We start from the raw sequence: 18,812 nt of genomic DNA on the forward strand, positions 1-18,812 counted from the left end.
CCCCTGTATTCTGACTGAGGAGTTTATTAGAGGCATTTTTATTCTGTTCCGACTTTCAAACAATTCATCCCCGGTCAGCTCCTGGTTTATTTGCGTGATCTGTCAAAGCAGAAAGTATCCCAGAAGAAAAACTTTCCACGGCAAGGTCAGTGGATCACCCAGAGTAACTGGGGCACTGTTTGCCACGGGGCCAAATTGCTTTATTTTCAAACGTTTTGCTTTAATGCTTCGAGCACCACAAACAAAACAACATTCAGCTCCATTGTGTAGGAGGGGAGAAATCTCTGCTATCTGAAAAAAACCTCAATACATTAAACTCTCAGATATCACTGGAGGCAGGAGCGTAATTTGGGGGAAGCGACCTTTTTAAAACGTATTTGCTCACCAACCATGCTGAAACACCACACAATTAAGGCTGGCCACTCTTGTTTTTCACCTCTTGGCCCCTGTGTGGTTCACTTCACCCAAATTATGGATGAATATGGATATGTGAGGTCATAGAAGCTGCTCAAAGGGGGATTTCCGTTGTTGAGCTGTAACCAATTCCTTACTTATTCTCGGATACTTCAGATTTAGCACATTAACTTTCCCTGTGTTGACACGATGTCAGCTCATTACATTCACATAAAAAATGTAGTGGGCGAAAGCCTTGAATCTACTAATGCCGACTTTTATGAAGCATCGGAAAGGAAGCCTTGTTTTAAACTTAATGCGAATGAATTTTTGATACAAACAGAAACGATGCTGAGCGGCTTTTATTCACCTCAGAGGAGCGCGTGCTTCTTCAAAGGGAAATATATATATACATTTTGGGAAATACGCATCAAATATTTGCTCTTCTTGCCGTGAGTTCGATGAGAAGATTAACACAGATATCACGTCTAAGACTGGAAGCCGGTGGGGGGAATCAGTTGGCTGTGGATGGAGGAGGGCGGCAGGATGATTTCAGTGATTTGTTAAGGACGGGGTACAGGCAGGCAGGCAGGTACAGGTCTTGGTAAACATGCTGATAACAGATGCTCGAAAACAAAAGCACGAGGCAAGAAAAACCAAGGAAGCAAGCATGTACGAACTGACAGAGGAACAAAGGAGCTGAGCGGTGTAAATGAATGAGTGGTTAGAGTGACGAGGGGAATCAGGTCCAGGAGCGGGGGAAAGCTCAGGTGAAGAGAATAAGGAGTGGCAGGAAAACTGGGGATGGAAGTAGAAAAAAAAGTCTGGGGACATCTGGAAGACAGGCAGGGAGTAATGCTGAAGGGGCTCGGGAAAGTGTGCTTGGAGAGAGGGACTGAGAGGCGGTGTGTTTTTTAAACTTTTGTGGAGAGCTAGGCTTGCCATTTCCCCGGCTCTGGGCAGGAAACCCAATTAGTGGACTTTCCAAAAAATAATGAACTGTTCCTGTTAATTCCTGTTCCAAGCTTTTCCCTGGACACAGACACTAGTGTTGATCGCGCAGGTCCAAGTTGAAAGGAAGCTCAAGTTCTGGTCTGGAAATTGCTCTGACTTTAGTAAACACCTGCGCCGGAGGCACAGCTGAGGTGTTCTTCACGCCATTCAGGCTCTCATTCAAATGATTCCTATTTCCGTCTAATTATTAAAGTAATCACTCAGCGCTGTCTCTCCTCCCTCCCACTCTCATCACGTTTAAAACCGTCTTCTGGAAGCTCTGATTTTTCGAGAACCGCTCTGCAGCGGGTGCAAACTATTAGATTGATGTCTCCCTCAAGCGGTGCAGACAGGTGTTAATGTAATCTTCTCTACCCTCTTTCCTTTTTCTAATTATGTGATGCCATCTGGCAAGGTGAGAGCTATCCGGCACTCTACTCTGTTGCATTTCACCAGATATTTCTGCGTCAAAGGAACGTTCCCGGGTTTAGTAAACGCTAATATCTGTGAAGTGAGCCCGACGACGATAAATGAGCAGGGAGCCGCAATCTATAGTGCTTTTTTTTTTTTTTTTTCCTACAAATTAGTCACAAATAAATGAGTAAATACAGATAAAAACATCGCCTTCTGTTGTTTATTCCATATGGCTGTGTATCAAAATATGCAAATGTACTAAAACGGCACATGTTTGAGAAGTTTTCACGGATCATCTGTTTGCTGTGCGCAGTGAGAACGTGGAGGATGCAAAAAGTTACATTTGAGGAATGCAAATTATTTATAGAATAAAGCTAAGCCAAGTTGAGGGTTGTGAGGGGTCAGTCTATATAATGACATCATTCATTTTTGTATTTATTTGAATGGCATAACCTTTATCTTGAACACCAACATACTTTAGATCAAAGCAGCCACATAGACTACAAACTCCCCAGACTTCCTTATAAAATCGCTCAGTTTTGTCAGTTGTTGAGTTAGGAGGAACTTTATAAACTTTGTGAATTGCTCTTTATGACAACTCTTCAATTAGTTGGACCTTTATGTAAATTTGGCATTAGTTATACTTCTAGAGTTCTTCCCCTCTTTATGTAAAAAAACATTGCATCTTGTTTTTGTGGTCACTCGAGACACGTGTCAAGATGCCTCATGCCAAGTGTGAACTGACGAGCTGTCCCTCTAGTGATCGGATCACCAAAGACGCATTTATATGCTTGGAAAAACGTTGATACACATGACTGATAAAGCGGAGAATTGTAGAGCAACTTAAGGATCAAGTAAAGTTTTTGTTTCTTCGGTTCATATTCTCACGCTCTCTGTCTCTCTGCTGCATCACATTATTTCACCAGCTGATGGTTTTTATAGGGCCTCGCTTTTAACAGCACTGGCTCCACGGATGAAGCTGATTATTCTGCATAATTTCTTTTATATTTCTCTTTAAAGTTTCATTATTCCTGCTGAAAAGGCAAAACTTAAAAAGTGGATCACAAGTATGTCGTTTCTTTAATTGTATAACAAGGAGCACCAGCTATTGGGAACTACTTCTTTTCATTTGTGTGCGAATGACTTGAGTTTTTAAACAACAGCAATAGAGCTTTATGTCACAGAGGAATAAACCATATCACACTTTGGATATACCGGCGATACTTGTGAGAAGAATCATTTCACGCTGTTTTTGGTCTTTTGATGTGATTTGTTGAGAATTACAGCCCTTATATCCTTTAAGTGCTATAATTACAAGTACTTTAGCTGCAGACAAACGGTCTATTAAACTGAGCGACTTGAACTATGTTTCAGGGTTTAACAAGTTGTTTTGCTGCGGGGATTATCTCATTAGGAAACAAGCCACCGTTGTGAGAAGGTGCGTGCGTTCAACACTGTGAGATTAAGGGAAAGCAGCAGATGATCGCGGTGATTACCTCACTTGTTAGAGCAAAGAGAAAAACAATCCGAAACCACCTCTCCCTGTCACAGTATTTTCAATTCAACGTCGCAATTTGTTATTAATTGAGAACGCCTAACTTAAACAAAGCCCGGCGATGCGTCCTGCAGCGTAATTGGTGTCAAAGATGGCGTGCCTGGCAGAGAGCGCGGGTGTGACATGTGGATAAACAAACAACAGCGTGTGTTTGTTAATGGAATCTAAAGACATAATTACCTCGAGAGGGAAACTCTTACTTTAACAGTGACATTAGTGGGACTAATGCGTCATCCTGTAAATGGGGACTATTTCGTAACAATCTGCATATCAGGCTGAAATGTGAAGCTTGATTTACATATGTATCACCATCGGCGAGAAAAACTACTTGGAGAGTTCTCCCATTGCCATATGTTGAATCCCACATCTTTGATTTCAACAATCTTTCACAAGTTCACATCAATAATAATCGTCATGTTTCCCACCAAATGTGTAGCACTGGGTCTGGCTCGTGGCTCAGCTGGCAGATTAACAGCGTGTACACTGCCAACTGCTCACATAACTTATATTCACACATTCATGCGTTTGAATGCAAAATGGATATGATAATACGCATCATCTGTCAGGTAAACATCACCGCTAAAACCCCCAGAATGTGACATGTTTCATTATAAACACAATGTTTCAGGATTCGGAGGAAGGAATATGCAAATCTGCTCCAATTTGGTTAGTGGGAACCTGTCAGGCGGCTGATGAAGATGAATGGTTGTGCCAAAATCTGTGACCCAGAAGTAAACAAACGGTTCACCTCTCCTATCAAACATTAAAACACAGAGATTAGAATCAGCTAATGCAACAAGTCACTGCGTTTCCCAGGCGGTCAAAGCTAATATTCTGTGTAAACAATGTGTGTTTCTAGATTTGTAAAGGTGTCGCTTGTAGCGACAACCTCACAGAGAATCAGGAGTCCACTCTGAAGAGGTTTTCAGCATCTTTAAGTCCATTGTTTTTTTATTTAGGTCCCACAAACCTTTACTTTGGTTCACTCACCGCTCTCATCAGCACTTACTCAACAAACAGCAGCTGTTCAGTGAAAGGGAAAGTGCTCAGTGCACAAAAAGGCGGTCATTAAAAGTTAGCATCTAGCTGCTTAATATAGTCAAACAGCAGGTAACCAGCCAAATAATTCCCTCAGGAGACCAAAGTAGAGCTAAAAGGAGAGAAAAAGTAGAACTTATTCTTGTCGGGTGGCCAGAAACTCAACTCTGATTAAATGCCAAGTTTCTCCGTATGTGCTGGATGTATGAACATCAAACCGTTTGCTCACAGGTTAACAACTTTATGAGGTGACGGCTATCAGTGTTGTGTTTACAGCTTTATGTCTGGCTCTCATTCGGCCAAAAAACAAATAAATACCGCTTTAAAAGTTTGTCTGCGTTACTTGTTTTTGTAAAAGGGCCTTTAAAGGGACTCTGCATAACAATTTACATGTATTAATCACTTTTTTTTCCCGGCAACAGTCCAAAAGATGTGACTTAGACCAACAGAGATCAGCAGTAGCTGTAATGGAGTCCCGCCAAAACATAAACTAACAACCTGCTTCCAGCTCAATGTAAGATCCACAGAGCCTTTCTATTAGAATTTATTAACCAAACCCTGCAAATGTGTGTGTGAATAAACCTCTAAATGCTTATTTTATTCCTACCAGCAGTCAGTCAAAGATAGCATCTAGCTAGTGAAGACAGATGTACATTTAGCTAAAGAAGGGTTGGTGGAGACCAAAAACTGAGCCAAAAGGAGAGTAAACATGATACTTGTTTTATGTCAGGTGGCTGGAAACCCGACTCCGAATAGTTGCTCTGTATCTCCTGGATGTGTAATTAGGCAGCTGTTTGCTAACAACTTGAGGAGGTGAGAATATACATTTTGGCCCCATGTGGCAGAGAAATACATTTACACAGGTTTAAAGGTCTGCTTACATCATTATTAATTGTAAAGAGGCCTGTAATTTCAGGTGTCATCAGTTTAAAACGAAACATTTTGATTTCTGATCTGTTGATCAAATCCTTGAAATACGTTTTTGAATAAACGCATCTTGCTTCCCTAAAAGGTGTAAGTGTGAAAAATTAAAGAGAACATTATAAAAAGCTCTTACTGTGGACGTCCCCTCTCTGTTTGGTGACCTCCTTCTGGATGGTGTTGTCTACTGGAGTGACCGGTGGTGGTGGTGGTGGGGGGAGTCTGGTGGGAGGCACTGGTCTTGGTGGGATGTAGGGCTTGCGTGTGGGTGCTGGTGGCTTCCGAGTCGGCACAAAGGGCTTCGGAGTGGGAACCACCGGCTTGCGTGTCGGAGGTGGGACCCTCTTTGGAGGCAGAGGCGCTTTGGTCGTCGGCGTGGTTGTCGTAGTCGTGGTGGTGGCAGCTGTTGATTTGGGAATAACGGGGAAGATTCTCCTCTGAGTCACCGGCGGGCGGAGGGTGGTGGTGGTCCTCCTCTGATCTATGTCGGGGATGCGGTTGTGATGATTTGGAGGCGGTTTTCCGGGTCTCGGCGGGTCAATAACCACCTTAGGAATGGCTGAAATAATAAGAGAATGCAGATGGAGCACTGAAATATGAGCACTTAAGAGTTAATGAGGCGTACAATTGCAGGCTAACTGCAATGATTAGCCTGACTTCTGCAGAGGAGGGCTTTTCTCTCATCTACAGAGACTTCTCCTGATATCTATTAACTAAATGTTAGGCATCTTAAAACAAATTGGGTGTCTCAAATCTCACTGAAGCAAAAGCTTACACTTGCAAAGAGGGGCCAATAAAATTATTATGCGGCAGTCGTTCATTCTGTGGCTCATTTTTAAAACAATTCTGGGCATATTTCCCTCATTGGGAGTGTTAAAAGAGAGAAAGAGGGGATAAGCTTTTGACATGTGGCCTCTCAAACTAAGCCACAAAGACACCCCACATTCAGTGAATTTCTTCTTCTGTGGAATCAATATTGCCTTCTGAGGCACCCTCAGAAGGCAATTTTTTTTTTCAACTTTTTTATGTGCTCAGAACTGATTAGTAATTCTTTGTGCGCTCGTAGCCAGGGGCCTCGCAGCACCGGGCTAAAGCTGCCTCTGTGTGTGTGGAATGATCTCCGCTCTCAAAAACAGGCTGCTGTGCCCCGGAGATCACCCTCGCTCTGCTGATGTCATCAAAGTAACACCTCCTTCTCCTTTTGTCCCTCCACACATTCTTCACAGCAGGAGCAAAGACGGAGACTGTGTGTGTCGGGGAGGGCCGGTCGGCTGGTCTGATGGGTGTTCGTGAGTGAGGAATGAGAGTGGACAAAAGCAAGTGGTTTGAACTCGGTTATTGCCTTCTCAGGTTGCAGGCGACTTTGATATGCGACACACAAATAGGATATTGCAACTCGACTCCCCCACCCGAGCACTTGTGGCTCACACCCCTCGGGGCAGGTGACGGAGTGAAGTATCTGCAGGGGCTCTTCGCCCGGAGGCATCCGCTCTGCTCCGCGGACTGTTACACCAGTTGTGTCCGTTGGATGATTAAATAACTGTGGAGAATAAATGACTTCTTGTCTACTGCGCTGCGGTAAAAAAAAAAAAAAAAAACTGCAGACGCACCGACTAATGAACTGTGTGTCAGAAAGCAAACGGACCAGGAAAAAGAAATATTTCACATTTAATGATGACTCCTCTTTCTGGCTTATTGAAATGGCCCGATGTCAAAAAATGGGAGTCAGGGCTCAGTCTGGGAACACGTGATAAGGGAGCAGGGTGATTTAAGAAATGACTGACGGCCGTTACAAAGAAAGGAATTTCAGCGCAGATGCCGCTTCCTCCCTCTCTTTGGCTTTCCTGCTTTTTTTCTTTGAGAAAAACACAGGCACAGAAAACCGAAAAATGTGAGGCCCCCGTTCCCTCTTTGCAGAAGTGAGCATCGGGGGGCCAGGGCTTTTTTGTTGTTGTTGTTGTTCTCAATTCTTACGTTTGCAGTCGTGGCCCATCCCCCTGTAGCCGTCTTTGCATTTGCACTTGTACGAGCCCGGCGTGTTGTAGCAGGTGGCGAAGCTGCTGCAGTGGCTCTGACCCGAAGAGCACTCGTCCACATCTGAAAGAAGCAAAACATTCATGAAAACATTCAGCTTTGCGGTGCGAGTGTGAAAAAAGCTCCAGACATAACAGTCGGATAGCAAAAGGCTAATTGCTCCACATCCACTTCAAAGTGTGTGTTATGTGTGCTGTTAGCAAAAAGTGAATAGAAGTCATCCAGCTGGGTAAAAAAATCATCACGAGAGGCATTTGAAGCACTTAAGAAGCATCAGCCACACGAGCAAACGACTCTAACTTCTGATCTTTTGTTCTAAAATAAATGAATGAATGCATAAATGAAGACTGGAGATGTGGGGTGTTTTCCAGACTCAAGGGGACCACGTGGATTCATAAAGAATATTGATTGAACTAATAAGATGGCAGGTATTCATCAGTCTGGTGTCTGTGACGGAGGGGCCCCGCTGAGGCAGAGTTCATAAGATGGAACAGAAACAGCAGTTTGGATTAGTTTCACAGTCGGTCTGCTGATAGTTCATTAAATCTTAAATATTCTCAAGCGGTTTCAGTTCCTCCTCTATTCTGTATTTTTCCTTTTTTAAAACTTCGTACTTTGCACTTTTAAAAGAATGGAGGCTTCAACTGACATATTTTTTTTTTTCATCTATTTTGATTTTAACCCTCCTATGATGTTCGGGTCAAATCTGACCGATTTACAACTTCATAAGATCCTAAACATTTTATTTTTCTTCTGATTGTCTCGAGGCTTTATGATATCCTCCACATTAGGAATTTGAACATATGACATTTTTGATCAGCACTTTCAACGAATTTTGAGTTATCTAATCAATTTTGTAACACCTGTGGTGTTCCCGGTCACATCATCAGTTGTGTGTTTGCATGTGATGCTACAGAGTCAGAGCAGGATCTTAAAAAGCGGTCGGCTCCTATGGTGGAAAGACAGTAAACATAGCAGTGTCGGAGTAAAAAAAATACTCCATTACAAGTTCTGATTCTAAAACAGTACTTACCTGAAGGATCATAAATCGTAATGAATATGCAATTCATAATGCATAGCGCATTTTATTACCATTCATGTTACTGGATTAGTATTACTGCTGCATTAAGCAGGATTTGAATGTTGTAACACATAAAGCAAATAACTGCTTTATATACTGCTGGTTAGATTCATCTATAATGCATCATATTTGAAAAGCAGATCTTTCGGTAAGTAAAATCTTTAGTGACCAACCCTTAAAGAAAAAAGTAGAATATTTGCCTCTTAGAATTTAAGACGGATAAAGTAGTATAAAAGGAAAAGCTCAAGAAAGTACAATCTCAAAATGTGTTGCGCTGGAAGGTGTTCTTCACTTTATGCTGGGCGGACTCCCTTTTCTAAATTAGCTTCTGTTGCTCTCTGTTAGCGGGCCGGAGGAGACGAGCCACTTGAGCATTAAGTCACGTCCTTTGGACGGCGGCAGCATGTCCAACCCGAGTCCTTCACAAAGACATCCACAGTCGAGCAGCATTAAACAACTCAAACAAACCGTCCACAGTCTTGTACTGGCAACCGAGAGAGACGGGGAGGGCTCGCTTCTTCACTTCACGTTACAAACCGCTCACAAATGTGGCCAAAGAAAAGGAATGAACACATGTAAATTGCTACAAGTTGTACACGTGCTTTTATAACGTACTAAGTTATTGGTGGGAATGGGTCGAGTATCTTCTGAAGTAAAGGTCGCTTTTAGTACAACAGTGAGAAAAAAAGAGGGAACTTTGAACTAAATCGGCTGTAATTTCATTTGTATGTGTTGTTAAGATAAACACTGGACTTTTGTTTTAAGACAGATCGGTAAAATTGTGAACCTGCCCTTTAATTTGTATTCTTTGAATGGGTTTATGCTTTTTTTTTTTTTAGTGTTTGCTATAAAAACACTAAAAAAATGCATTACCTCAGCACATCTATGACCTTTTTTAAGCTTCATATGTAAAAGCCTCTCTGCAGAGACCTCGCCACAGTACCTATGCATTGGTATTTCCCGTTGATGTATTGCAGGTCAAAGCCTTCGTGGCACTTGCAGATGTAGCTCCCGAAGGTGTTAATACATTTCCTGAACCTGGGACACACTGCAATTCCTGCCGTACACTCATCCACATCTGCAAGACATCCAAAAAAAAATAAATTACACAGGTGAAGATTCACAAAATTATGCATTCATGATTATTTTACGAAAAATTGTTTTTTGGAGTCGTTTGCGTACAACACGCATCCGAAACAACACAACAATGTGAAACACTTCAAGGTTAAAGAGTCAACTTCATCCAAAAACTAAACAAACATTTCTATTCAAGCCAGACGACTTTTTTACCTTTCCACAGTGGTTAGTATTCATTTATGAACAAAGCACATAATATATTCTGTTCGACGAGCGGAATACAATGCACGCTCCCTTGTTTCATTATTTAAAGACCTATTCTAAGTGTCTCTGTTGATCACCTTTGCAGGCATGTTGCCATTAATATTTAGACGGAAAGAGGCTCAGAGCATTTGCCTTAAAATCATTAATTTATTTGCTGCATAATGCAGCCGAGGCGCCGCGTCGCTGCGGGGACTGTTGTTTTAAAAGGACCTCAACAACACAGAGACACCTGGACCGGCGAATTAAGTGGGCAGAGCTCTCTCATCCCCTAACAACCACTGTCGAGATTCTCATCAGCGGCTCTCTTAATCCCAAACCGCAGTTTTAATGGCTGACAGTTTGCTCGGCAAGCTTCTGACAGTCGAGTGGTGAATTATTACGTTTTACATAAAACGCCAACGCACACATAAATACAGTCATTGTCCCTTCACACAAATTACAATGTAGCAACACGTCTGTGTTTATGAATGTTTACATCTGGCTCTGAGGACTGATTTCTTTGAAAGGAGCAAATCTTGAGCATTACATTCAAAACCCATGTTCGCAGTTTTACGCATCAGCCAATTATCAAGCTCGGCAATTGTGTTTGAATTGAAGACAATGTGAGGCAGCATTGAGACACGACGCCGTCTCGTGCAGAACTTCTGCAACAATACAAAAAAAACCCATCAACACGCCGTGTCATTAATCGGAGGGGCTGTGCGGCCGTTCTGTCACAGCGCAAAACAACAAGCTGATACCTCCTCATAGAGCATCGACAGACATCTCTCTTAAGGGATTTCTGGCCCAAGAGATTTTAGTACGCAGACATGACGTGGCTCCTTTATGAGGGGATCCGACACGATGGCGGCACAAAGACAGAGGTGAGAGCACACTTTCTGGGACGCGTTGCGGAGGGATCGTGCTAAATCACACTCGTCACGAGGAATATAAATGAGGATGAAAGGATGTACTTTTCATTCTTTGCTTGTATTTTTTTTTTTTTTTTTAAGAGGTGCTATTAACACAAATAAAAATGGCACAGATTTTCTCTTTCCTTGCACCTTTTCCCGTACTCAGTGCTTCTTTATTGTGATTCATTTTATCTCCCACATCGAGCAGGAGCAGAATTTCTTTCACGCTTGGCTTTTTCTTCTTTTGTCATTATTTATTACCAACTAATACGTCCCTATTCATATGTCGTGATAATATTAAATGTGTGCTAATCTCACATGTAGGAAGGGTCTTTTGGGCCTTGGCGGATTGTCATTCTAGTCGGGACTCGACACGTATCCTGAAAATAAATATGTTTTTAAAATAGTATTTACGTATATGTTTGCATTTGTAGTTATAACTGTAAATTCTTTAAAACATGATAGACGTAGTGTAAATCCTTGTTTCTGTTCCTGCTCAGTTTGAGCCGTCCATCACACGTGCATTATTAGCAATGGGAGACATAGCGAATATGTGTAGGCCTGGACTGTAATGCGCCCGTACTTTTAGACTTTGCTGTCGGAGTAAGTTGCTTGATTAAGAGTCTTCTTCCTAACACTCAGCAAAGTAGTTTATTACCCCTAAGCTGGATCTTTACGGCGTTATTCAGCATGATTTCTACCAGTTTGACAGATATGGGGACGGGTTTTAAAGTGACTACAGAAATGTGTTGACACATTTGATTTCACAGCCCACAAAATGAAAACTCTGCATCTGTGCAAACTCTCCCATCCGAAGCTCCGGTTTGTGAAAGGAGTCACCTCCATAAATATGATTAGAAACTCCCCATAAAGCTCCCCATAAAAACAGCGGCATCCAGACAGATCCGGAAACATTCCATTAAGCTGTGGTAACACCTGTTGCAGGCAGCGTTTCCCTCCCCTCCTCCGTCATCTTTCGTGATGGATGTCTGTCCTGCTTAAGAGAAAACCGCCCCCCATTAGCCAGCCTGCAGTTAAGTGGGACTATGTGGGAGCGTGAGCAGTCCGGTCTGGAACAGCCTGCATTTAAACCTGACACCTGTCAACTGTTTCTGCTGCAGGCGCTAGTTGACCCGACTACCCGGGTACTTTTATCCACTTTGGTTTTCACTGCGGATACTTCCCCCCTCAACATTGGCGGGACTCTCAGCTGATAAAAGTTTAGTTCACATGTGAAAGCGTGTGGAAATGTGGAATTCAAGCCCAATCGCCACAAACCACAGCTAAGTTAAAGCTGAACGTTTTCTTTATGTTGCTACTTTTCGTTTGCTTAGGTTGGATTTTCTATTCCTCTTGCCGCAACGCTGTGTTTATGCTTTGATTAGGTTTTGTCACCTAAAAAACACTTGGTTAGGGTTAGGAAAACATCACGGTTTTGGCAAAAAAAAAACCAACCTGCTTTGGTCACCACGAGCACGGATGAAAATAGTCCAACTTCCAGTGAAAGATAACTGGTTAAGGTTGCCACAAAAATGTCTGGAAATGTTCCCAGGTGCCCTTAAAAAAATATCCAATGACGTGCCATTTGGCAGTGTTGTTGGCTTGTTATCACAGCACCTCCATCCCCTCCAGCTCTTAATGTGAAAGGTGACTATAATGTGAACGTGATATGTGACATATCTGTGGTTTGAAGAAACGGAACATGTACCCTGCCGATCAGGCTGGGAATTCACATGTGAAGATCTGATGTGCTGTGTTTTGTTTCCACATGGGGAAATTCTACATTGTAAAAATGTCCTGTTCACATGCAACATTATTTCCTTTTCCTTTGTGGAACTCAAACACATTCTGCAGTGTTTTCACATCACCTTTTAGTATCGGCTCAGCTCGCCTGAAACCTTAACCAAGGTTTTACCAAAAAAACTAGCAGGTGCTTTCTACAACGGGGAAATAAGGGCGAGTAGAGTCGAGTTGAGCCTTATCACTGGAAGGGGAAAAATTACTTCAGTTGTGCCACGTAATGAAAAAAGGAGGGGAGGATAGGAGGTGGGTTAGGGGTGGGCCTCCCCTGATCACATTTCTGCTGTAAAAGCAGCATGAAGTGTGCGGATATAAAGTCGCCATTTGGTTGGCGAGGATTGTAAAATTACTAGGGACCTTGATCAAAGTGAAAAAAAAAGGCCTATCGGTAAATATTTTGGATGGATTTCAGCTTCGCTTGCTGAGGGGGTTTGTCTGAGTTCCCAAATTGCATTTTCACTGCCAAGTTTTCTTTCTTGCTCTGCCAAAGCAGTTGCATTAGATTATCACTCAGCAAATTCAAAAGGCTGAGAAGAACACATAAAAAATAAATAAAAACCTTCTTGTTTGTGCTTTACACAAGTTGCTCATAAGGGAGTGGTAACATAAGGCTCAGTTCTCAGGCTTGTGGCAGTAATATATATATGAAGACTGGGACGTACCGACACAGGTTCTTCCATCTGAAGCCAGCTGCAGCCCCGGCGACGGACACTGACATCGGACCTCTCCTTTCAGCACCTCGCAGCCATACTGGCAGTTGGCCATGCCACAAGTGCGAGCATCTGACGGACACAAGAGGGAACACGTCAAGGGAGAGAAAAGGTTTACACTGCTCTCATTCTCACTTTCTTTCCTCCCCTCATCCACACTTGCACTCCAGACAGCGTCTGAGAGCCACTCGCCTGCCTTCCCTGATATTAGCCGAGTTGACCCTGAGGTGCAGACGGCGGAGTGGCACACACTCTGTCATTATTAGATTCCTGTGCCGCGTGGTCGCTCAGTGCTTACACCTTAGCCCACGCGATCCTCCCTCACCCACTCTCACATCCTATTCCACAGCCACAGACTCATAATCCACCTCCACCCTATCAAAGCGCCTCTGTTGTTGAGCCACGCCGGGCAGATCAAGACCCTCCAAAATAATAATATAAGGGAACAGATTTCGTTTCAGCCTCTCTCAATAACTTCACAGCCTAAAGAGGAAATTAAAAGTGAGGCTCATGCTGCCGCTGCTACTTCGGACCGCCGCAGGCACCCTGGAGTACAGTTTGATGACTGAGGCAGGCCGGGCTGATTAAATGCTACAGTGATCTATTGATCAAAGCGGGAAGGGGGAAAATAAAAGGAGAGAGGAGCGGCAAGGTGTTTAACACTATCATGCTATCATCACATAACAACGCGGAGGAACAGTTTGAGGGTTGCCTGAAGTGGTGAGCAATTCAGGCTTTAAAAGGGGCTGAAAATGAATTCTCCCCTGATAAAAAAGGGAACTAATTAAAACGAGGTACCGTGAGTCAAGCAGAAAATAGTTATCAGATGGGAAGCAGAACTTAGAGGGAGACAAGTAGAGGCATCTACTCCCATTCTTTCAAAAACCTCCGGGCAAACCAATAAGAACTGTACATTCACTTGAGCCTCTAAAGATTAGGTTTCTCTCTGACGTTTTTTCATTTTAAGCCCTCTTAGTGCTCTACGCGGGGGTTCCTCAGACTGTAGAGCTGCTATGATGAAGCAGATCAACACATGGCTTTAATCAAAACAGTTTATCAAAGGACTCTGAGGCTGCTGTCAGAGGCACTCACATAAGTGGGGAAACGTATCGTATAATAGAGAGCATATGTCATAAGCAGCGCCTCACGCAGGCTTTTAGATGAACACTATTGTAATGAAGCGAAGAAGAGGCTTCACGGCAGCACATCCAGGCTACAAAGCAGTGGGGAGATTATAGGGGGGAAAAAAAGGCACACAGGGGAGAAAATAGGTAACAACAATACAATGTACAAACAGTGTGAGCAATCACAGAGAAGCGTGTGTGTGTGAGAGAGAGAGAGAGAGACAGACAGACTCACTTCCACAGGTCCCGTCAGGCATCAGCATGTATCCGTTGAGGCAGTAGCACTTGTAACTCCCATATGTGTTCATGCACCTGTGTTTACAGGGCCTCGGCTTCAGCCCACACTCATTCAGGTCTGCAGACAGAGAGAGGGGGCATAAGTGGACCGGAGGACAGAGAGAGACAGACCCCAGCACAGAGGTGAAATTAGTCCGAGGGCAAAGGTGAAGAGGTCAGTCGTGTCAAACCTCAGCCATCCATTTATGTGTGGGCTGGAGCTGTGTGTGCGTGCGTTAATGTGTGTGCTTTGGAAGAGGGTTGGAGGGGGGCTGTCTTTCGAGGAAGTGCCCTGTTCTGACAAGCCTGCGACTTCCCTCTTTGATGGTTTTAACAGGAAGCCAGTGTCAACTGTCAACCTGCCCATTACCTGCTAGTGATAAAAGATGCTATTATACCCTCTGACTCACCACCGACTCATGCGGCGGTGTAGCTGCTCCGTCCAGGCCTCTCTGACAGACAGGTATAATTCCTGTAATTTTTATGCTGGCATTAAAAAAAGTAAAAGAAATCACACCCGCAACAACCCCATGAAAATCTTATGATGCTGCCTGACTTTCGGAGCAGTGAAAAGGAATATGCCCGGCGCTCAACACCTGCCAAGTGCTTATGCAAATTCAAAGTCATTCCAGCTTCCTCACAGCAGACATTTTGACTCGTCGAACACGAGTGTTACTGAGGACATTAATAACGTCTGCGTTGCATTTATACATTTCAGTTGCGCCCATGTCGCCGTGTTGACACACCTGAACAGAGCAGAGACAGCATTAATGTTATTAGTTACACCTGTGTGCCTCCTGCGACGGCGAGTCAAAGTACGTGAGGGGTTTACAGCAGGTAAATGAAATAAATATATTCATGTTTGCTTCCCTCTCACGGCAGATTCCACTGAAATCTTACTTCAAGGAATGTAACTAAAAGTAAAGTGACAGTTAAACGGCAGCCGAACCAGCCAGCCGGGAGACATTTTGACATCTCATGGCGGGAAATTCGCAGGTGTGACTAATAACGTGGATCAGGTCTTCATTCCACTTAGGTATTTCAGTTTCAAGGCCCTGGTGTGTCCCTGGTGTGACCCACTCATACTCCTAACTGGAACAGACACCATTAATGTTATTAGTTACACCTGCACCTGAACTTTCGCGCTGCGATAAGTCGAAGTGTCCTGCATGAAAAAAAAGGCTGAAATAAACACTGAACGTTCATTTAGAAGAGTGGAACTGGAGATTGTTTTTAAAAATAAAAGTGGTAGGAAATCAACCTACGAGAGCTCCGTATTTGGTCATGTCAAGCTTCAATGTACAGGAGTAACTAAAAACATTGAGGCTGCTGTAGCTAACTTCCTGTTTGAAGTAACCAATCCCCTCCCTCTACAGCAGACAGGGCCGCCTCTTTATGGAGTTCTCTGTTCTGATTGGATAAAGTGGGCAGGAATACCGGAACATTTCTTTCCTCTTTTACTACATGAGCAGAGGGAGGAGAAACATGGGTTACTGTTACTGTTATTACTTTATATATATCCATATTCCATTAAGGAAAAGTTCACCTAGAAAGGAAAATCGTCTGGCGTTATCTTTGTCCTTTATTTATACCATTTATAAAGCCAACATCATCGCTTTAGCTGCTAAGCTAAAGGCGTTAGCATGCATGCACAAGACCCATGTACCACGCGTCGAGGGCGAAAAGCAAAAAACAAGTGTCCATCTACTTCAGTTGTTTAAATGGAGCTCCAGAAATGATTTGTGGGGTACAAAACTTCACGACTCCCAGTCAGCATGAGGGTGAGCAGATAATGACTGAATTTTCACTTCTGGGTGAACTTATCCTCTAAATGTTTAACGCACAGTAGCTTAGTTTTGTGCTTGCTGGCTCCCTGGCAAATGTCCACAGTGTGATTTATTCTTGCAGTAAGAGTTAGTTAGCTATACGGTAAAATAGAGAACGAGGTTCTTTCTGTGTTCAGAAGGGCTTTTGACTAAAACGTCCTCCATTTATGCTGATTTCTTTTGGCTGGATGTTTCTAAAAAAAAAAAAATTGAGTTGTGCTTCATGAAGGGAAGATTTTGTTTGGCAGGCCAGGAAGAGAAGTCGGAATGTGTTTTTTTTAACAGTGAGCTGCGAAACAAGCTGTGATTTTGTAATGAATGTTGAATGTTTCACCGTCGTTAACCAGTATTTAAACGTGACTAGATACACCTGTGCTTTTCCTTCCACCACGGCAAGTCAAAATCTGCCTTGCAAAAGACCAGTTGCATTCCAGACGCACGTCCCTCTTAATAGAATATTGATTATGCTGCCATTAGCTGTGGTGGAGACTAACTAATTACTCTCATTACTGAAAGTGAGAGCCTTTGTTGTGTTACTTGTTCTCTCTGAGCACAATCACATAATTTATTTGAGCAGATTCTTGATTCTCTCTGCAGCAGGACAAGGATTATAGTGTAGCCTGGAGTTATATGCCGCTCTGACACAGAGGAGGATTTTTCATTTCTTTTTCCTCCTGGTGCAATGTTCAAGATTAACTTTTCTCCACAAAGAAAATAGTGTCCCTGCTCTTGCAGAGCGGCGCTGAATTGAGGAGGGACTGGATGGCAGGACATACTGTTCATACTGAATTGGTTATGGTTACCAGATCATCTTCTTCCTGGCCCCCGACTCTTGCTCACAGCCATTTCTTAAAAGAACGTCTCTCGGGTCTGTTTCAAAGTGCATTCGCACTTCTCGCTCTTACTTTTACTAATATTTTTTAAAAGTAGCAGCACTTATATAACACATGTCAAGCCATATTTCATTGTAAAGATTCAGCGAGAAACAGTTAACATTCAGATCTCAGATAAACTCGGAAAGTTTACACATAATTTTATAATTTCGCTTAATTGTGTTGTGCATTCTTTCAATTTAAAGGGGCTCTTGGTAGTTTTGAAGAAATTAAATCTCACAATTGTAATATTCACAATATTAATGAGGTAATAATAAAAAACACTTTTCATAAATGAATAAAAAAGCTGCTCTCAGATAATAATGTCCCCAGAACACTTTCTGATGCTAGAAAAGGTGGCAGGGTCCGCCACATGTTGACAAAGTTAAACAGAAAGAAATGTTGTTGTCCTTTAAGGTCTATCTATGGGGTCCCTTGGGGGTCCCAGGTCCAAAAGGGGGAAAATCCAACTTGAAACTACAGAGGAATCCCACTAGAATGACGACACATGCTCCAAGAAACATAAATAACTATGAACACCATCCCCTGTTTCTGGGATACAGTAGCAGCATCACAAATACATTTCACCTCACTGCACTGCACACGAGGGGTCAGTTTAATCTCTACTTTGTAAATGGTGCTGTTTTTAGCTCCGTGGACATATGCGGGCTGCATTCTCTGGGCGCCACATACCACCTACATTTAACAGAGACCAGGGATTAATTTGGATGAACAGCAGAGCAGATGCCCAGTTTGCACATCCATAGACCTCGACTTCTATCAATGGTAGCTTCTGGCCAGAACAGACATGACAGACATGCCATCTGCTTATTGAGTTCCATAACTGTAAATTCCACTGAATAAGCAGGGGTCAGTTTGTGAATGTTGTTTATACGTGCGGGTCACTCAAATGAATTATTTATGGCTTTCACTAAATACAAGGGAAGGATAACAAGGTGCGGACATTTGGGATTGTTAAACATTACTATATTTTTTATGCATCAACTCAATCATCTAAAATGCCTGTAAGATGCTTTCATATCTGATTGACAACAACACTGTCAATAATGTTGGGTTGGAGACTTAATTAGTTAGCCCAAAATGTGCAGCTAATCTGAGATGTAAGCTGTTGGGTAGAAATCAAGCAAAGCAATATGATGCATGAAATAAGCACAGCAGAAATGTCAGACAGGTCGGACCATCTTGTTTTACTACATATCTTTAACTGCCACAGTTATGGGTATAAATTAGAGCCCGACCATTACATCAGTGGGTTGATATTATTGGTCCTTTCACTGATATATATCGACACCAGCATGTCTGTTGCCAGATATGAAAATGTTCCTTTTAGCGATAAAATGCAGAGAAAGATGCTTGGGAGAATTCATAATGAGGATATTCCTTGTAAAGTGTGTCCTTTCAGAATAAGTGTCATTTTCGACGACAAAGTTTCAACTCTAAAACATCCTGACTCTGTTACATATTTCCATCACAGGTGTCACAACTACATTTGAGGGATCATTGGCAAAAAAGTGTGTTTA

At 42.8% G+C, this 18,812-nt stretch overlaps 1 protein-coding gene across 5 annotated transcripts in view; it reads right to left on the minus strand.

Annotated features, from left to right (window-relative positions):
• Positions 1 to 18,812, minus strand: part of npnta (nephronectin a) — a 58,067-nt gene that overhangs the window by 7,414 nt on the left and 31,841 nt on the right. For all 5 annotated transcript variants that reach the window (XM_030425545.1, XM_030425527.1, XM_030425536.1 and 2 more), the window contains 5 exons: positions 14,533 to 14,652; positions 13,126 to 13,245; positions 9,373 to 9,507; positions 7,289 to 7,411; positions 5,451 to 5,873 (listed from right to left, as the gene is read on the minus strand). In XM_030425545.1, the coding sequence (XP_030281405.1) occupies positions 5,451 to 5,873; positions 7,289 to 7,411; positions 9,373 to 9,507; positions 13,126 to 13,245; positions 14,533 to 14,652 (921 nt within the window). The remainder of the gene's footprint in view (positions 1 to 5,450; positions 5,874 to 7,288; positions 7,412 to 9,372; positions 9,508 to 13,125; positions 13,246 to 14,532; positions 14,653 to 18,812) is intronic.

This window comes from Sparus aurata, chromosome 1, assembly GCF_900880675.1.
Source record: "Sparus aurata chromosome 1, fSpaAur1.1, whole genome shotgun sequence".
NCBI classification, from domain to species: Eukaryota; Metazoa; Chordata; class Actinopteri; order Spariformes; family Sparidae; genus Sparus; species Sparus aurata.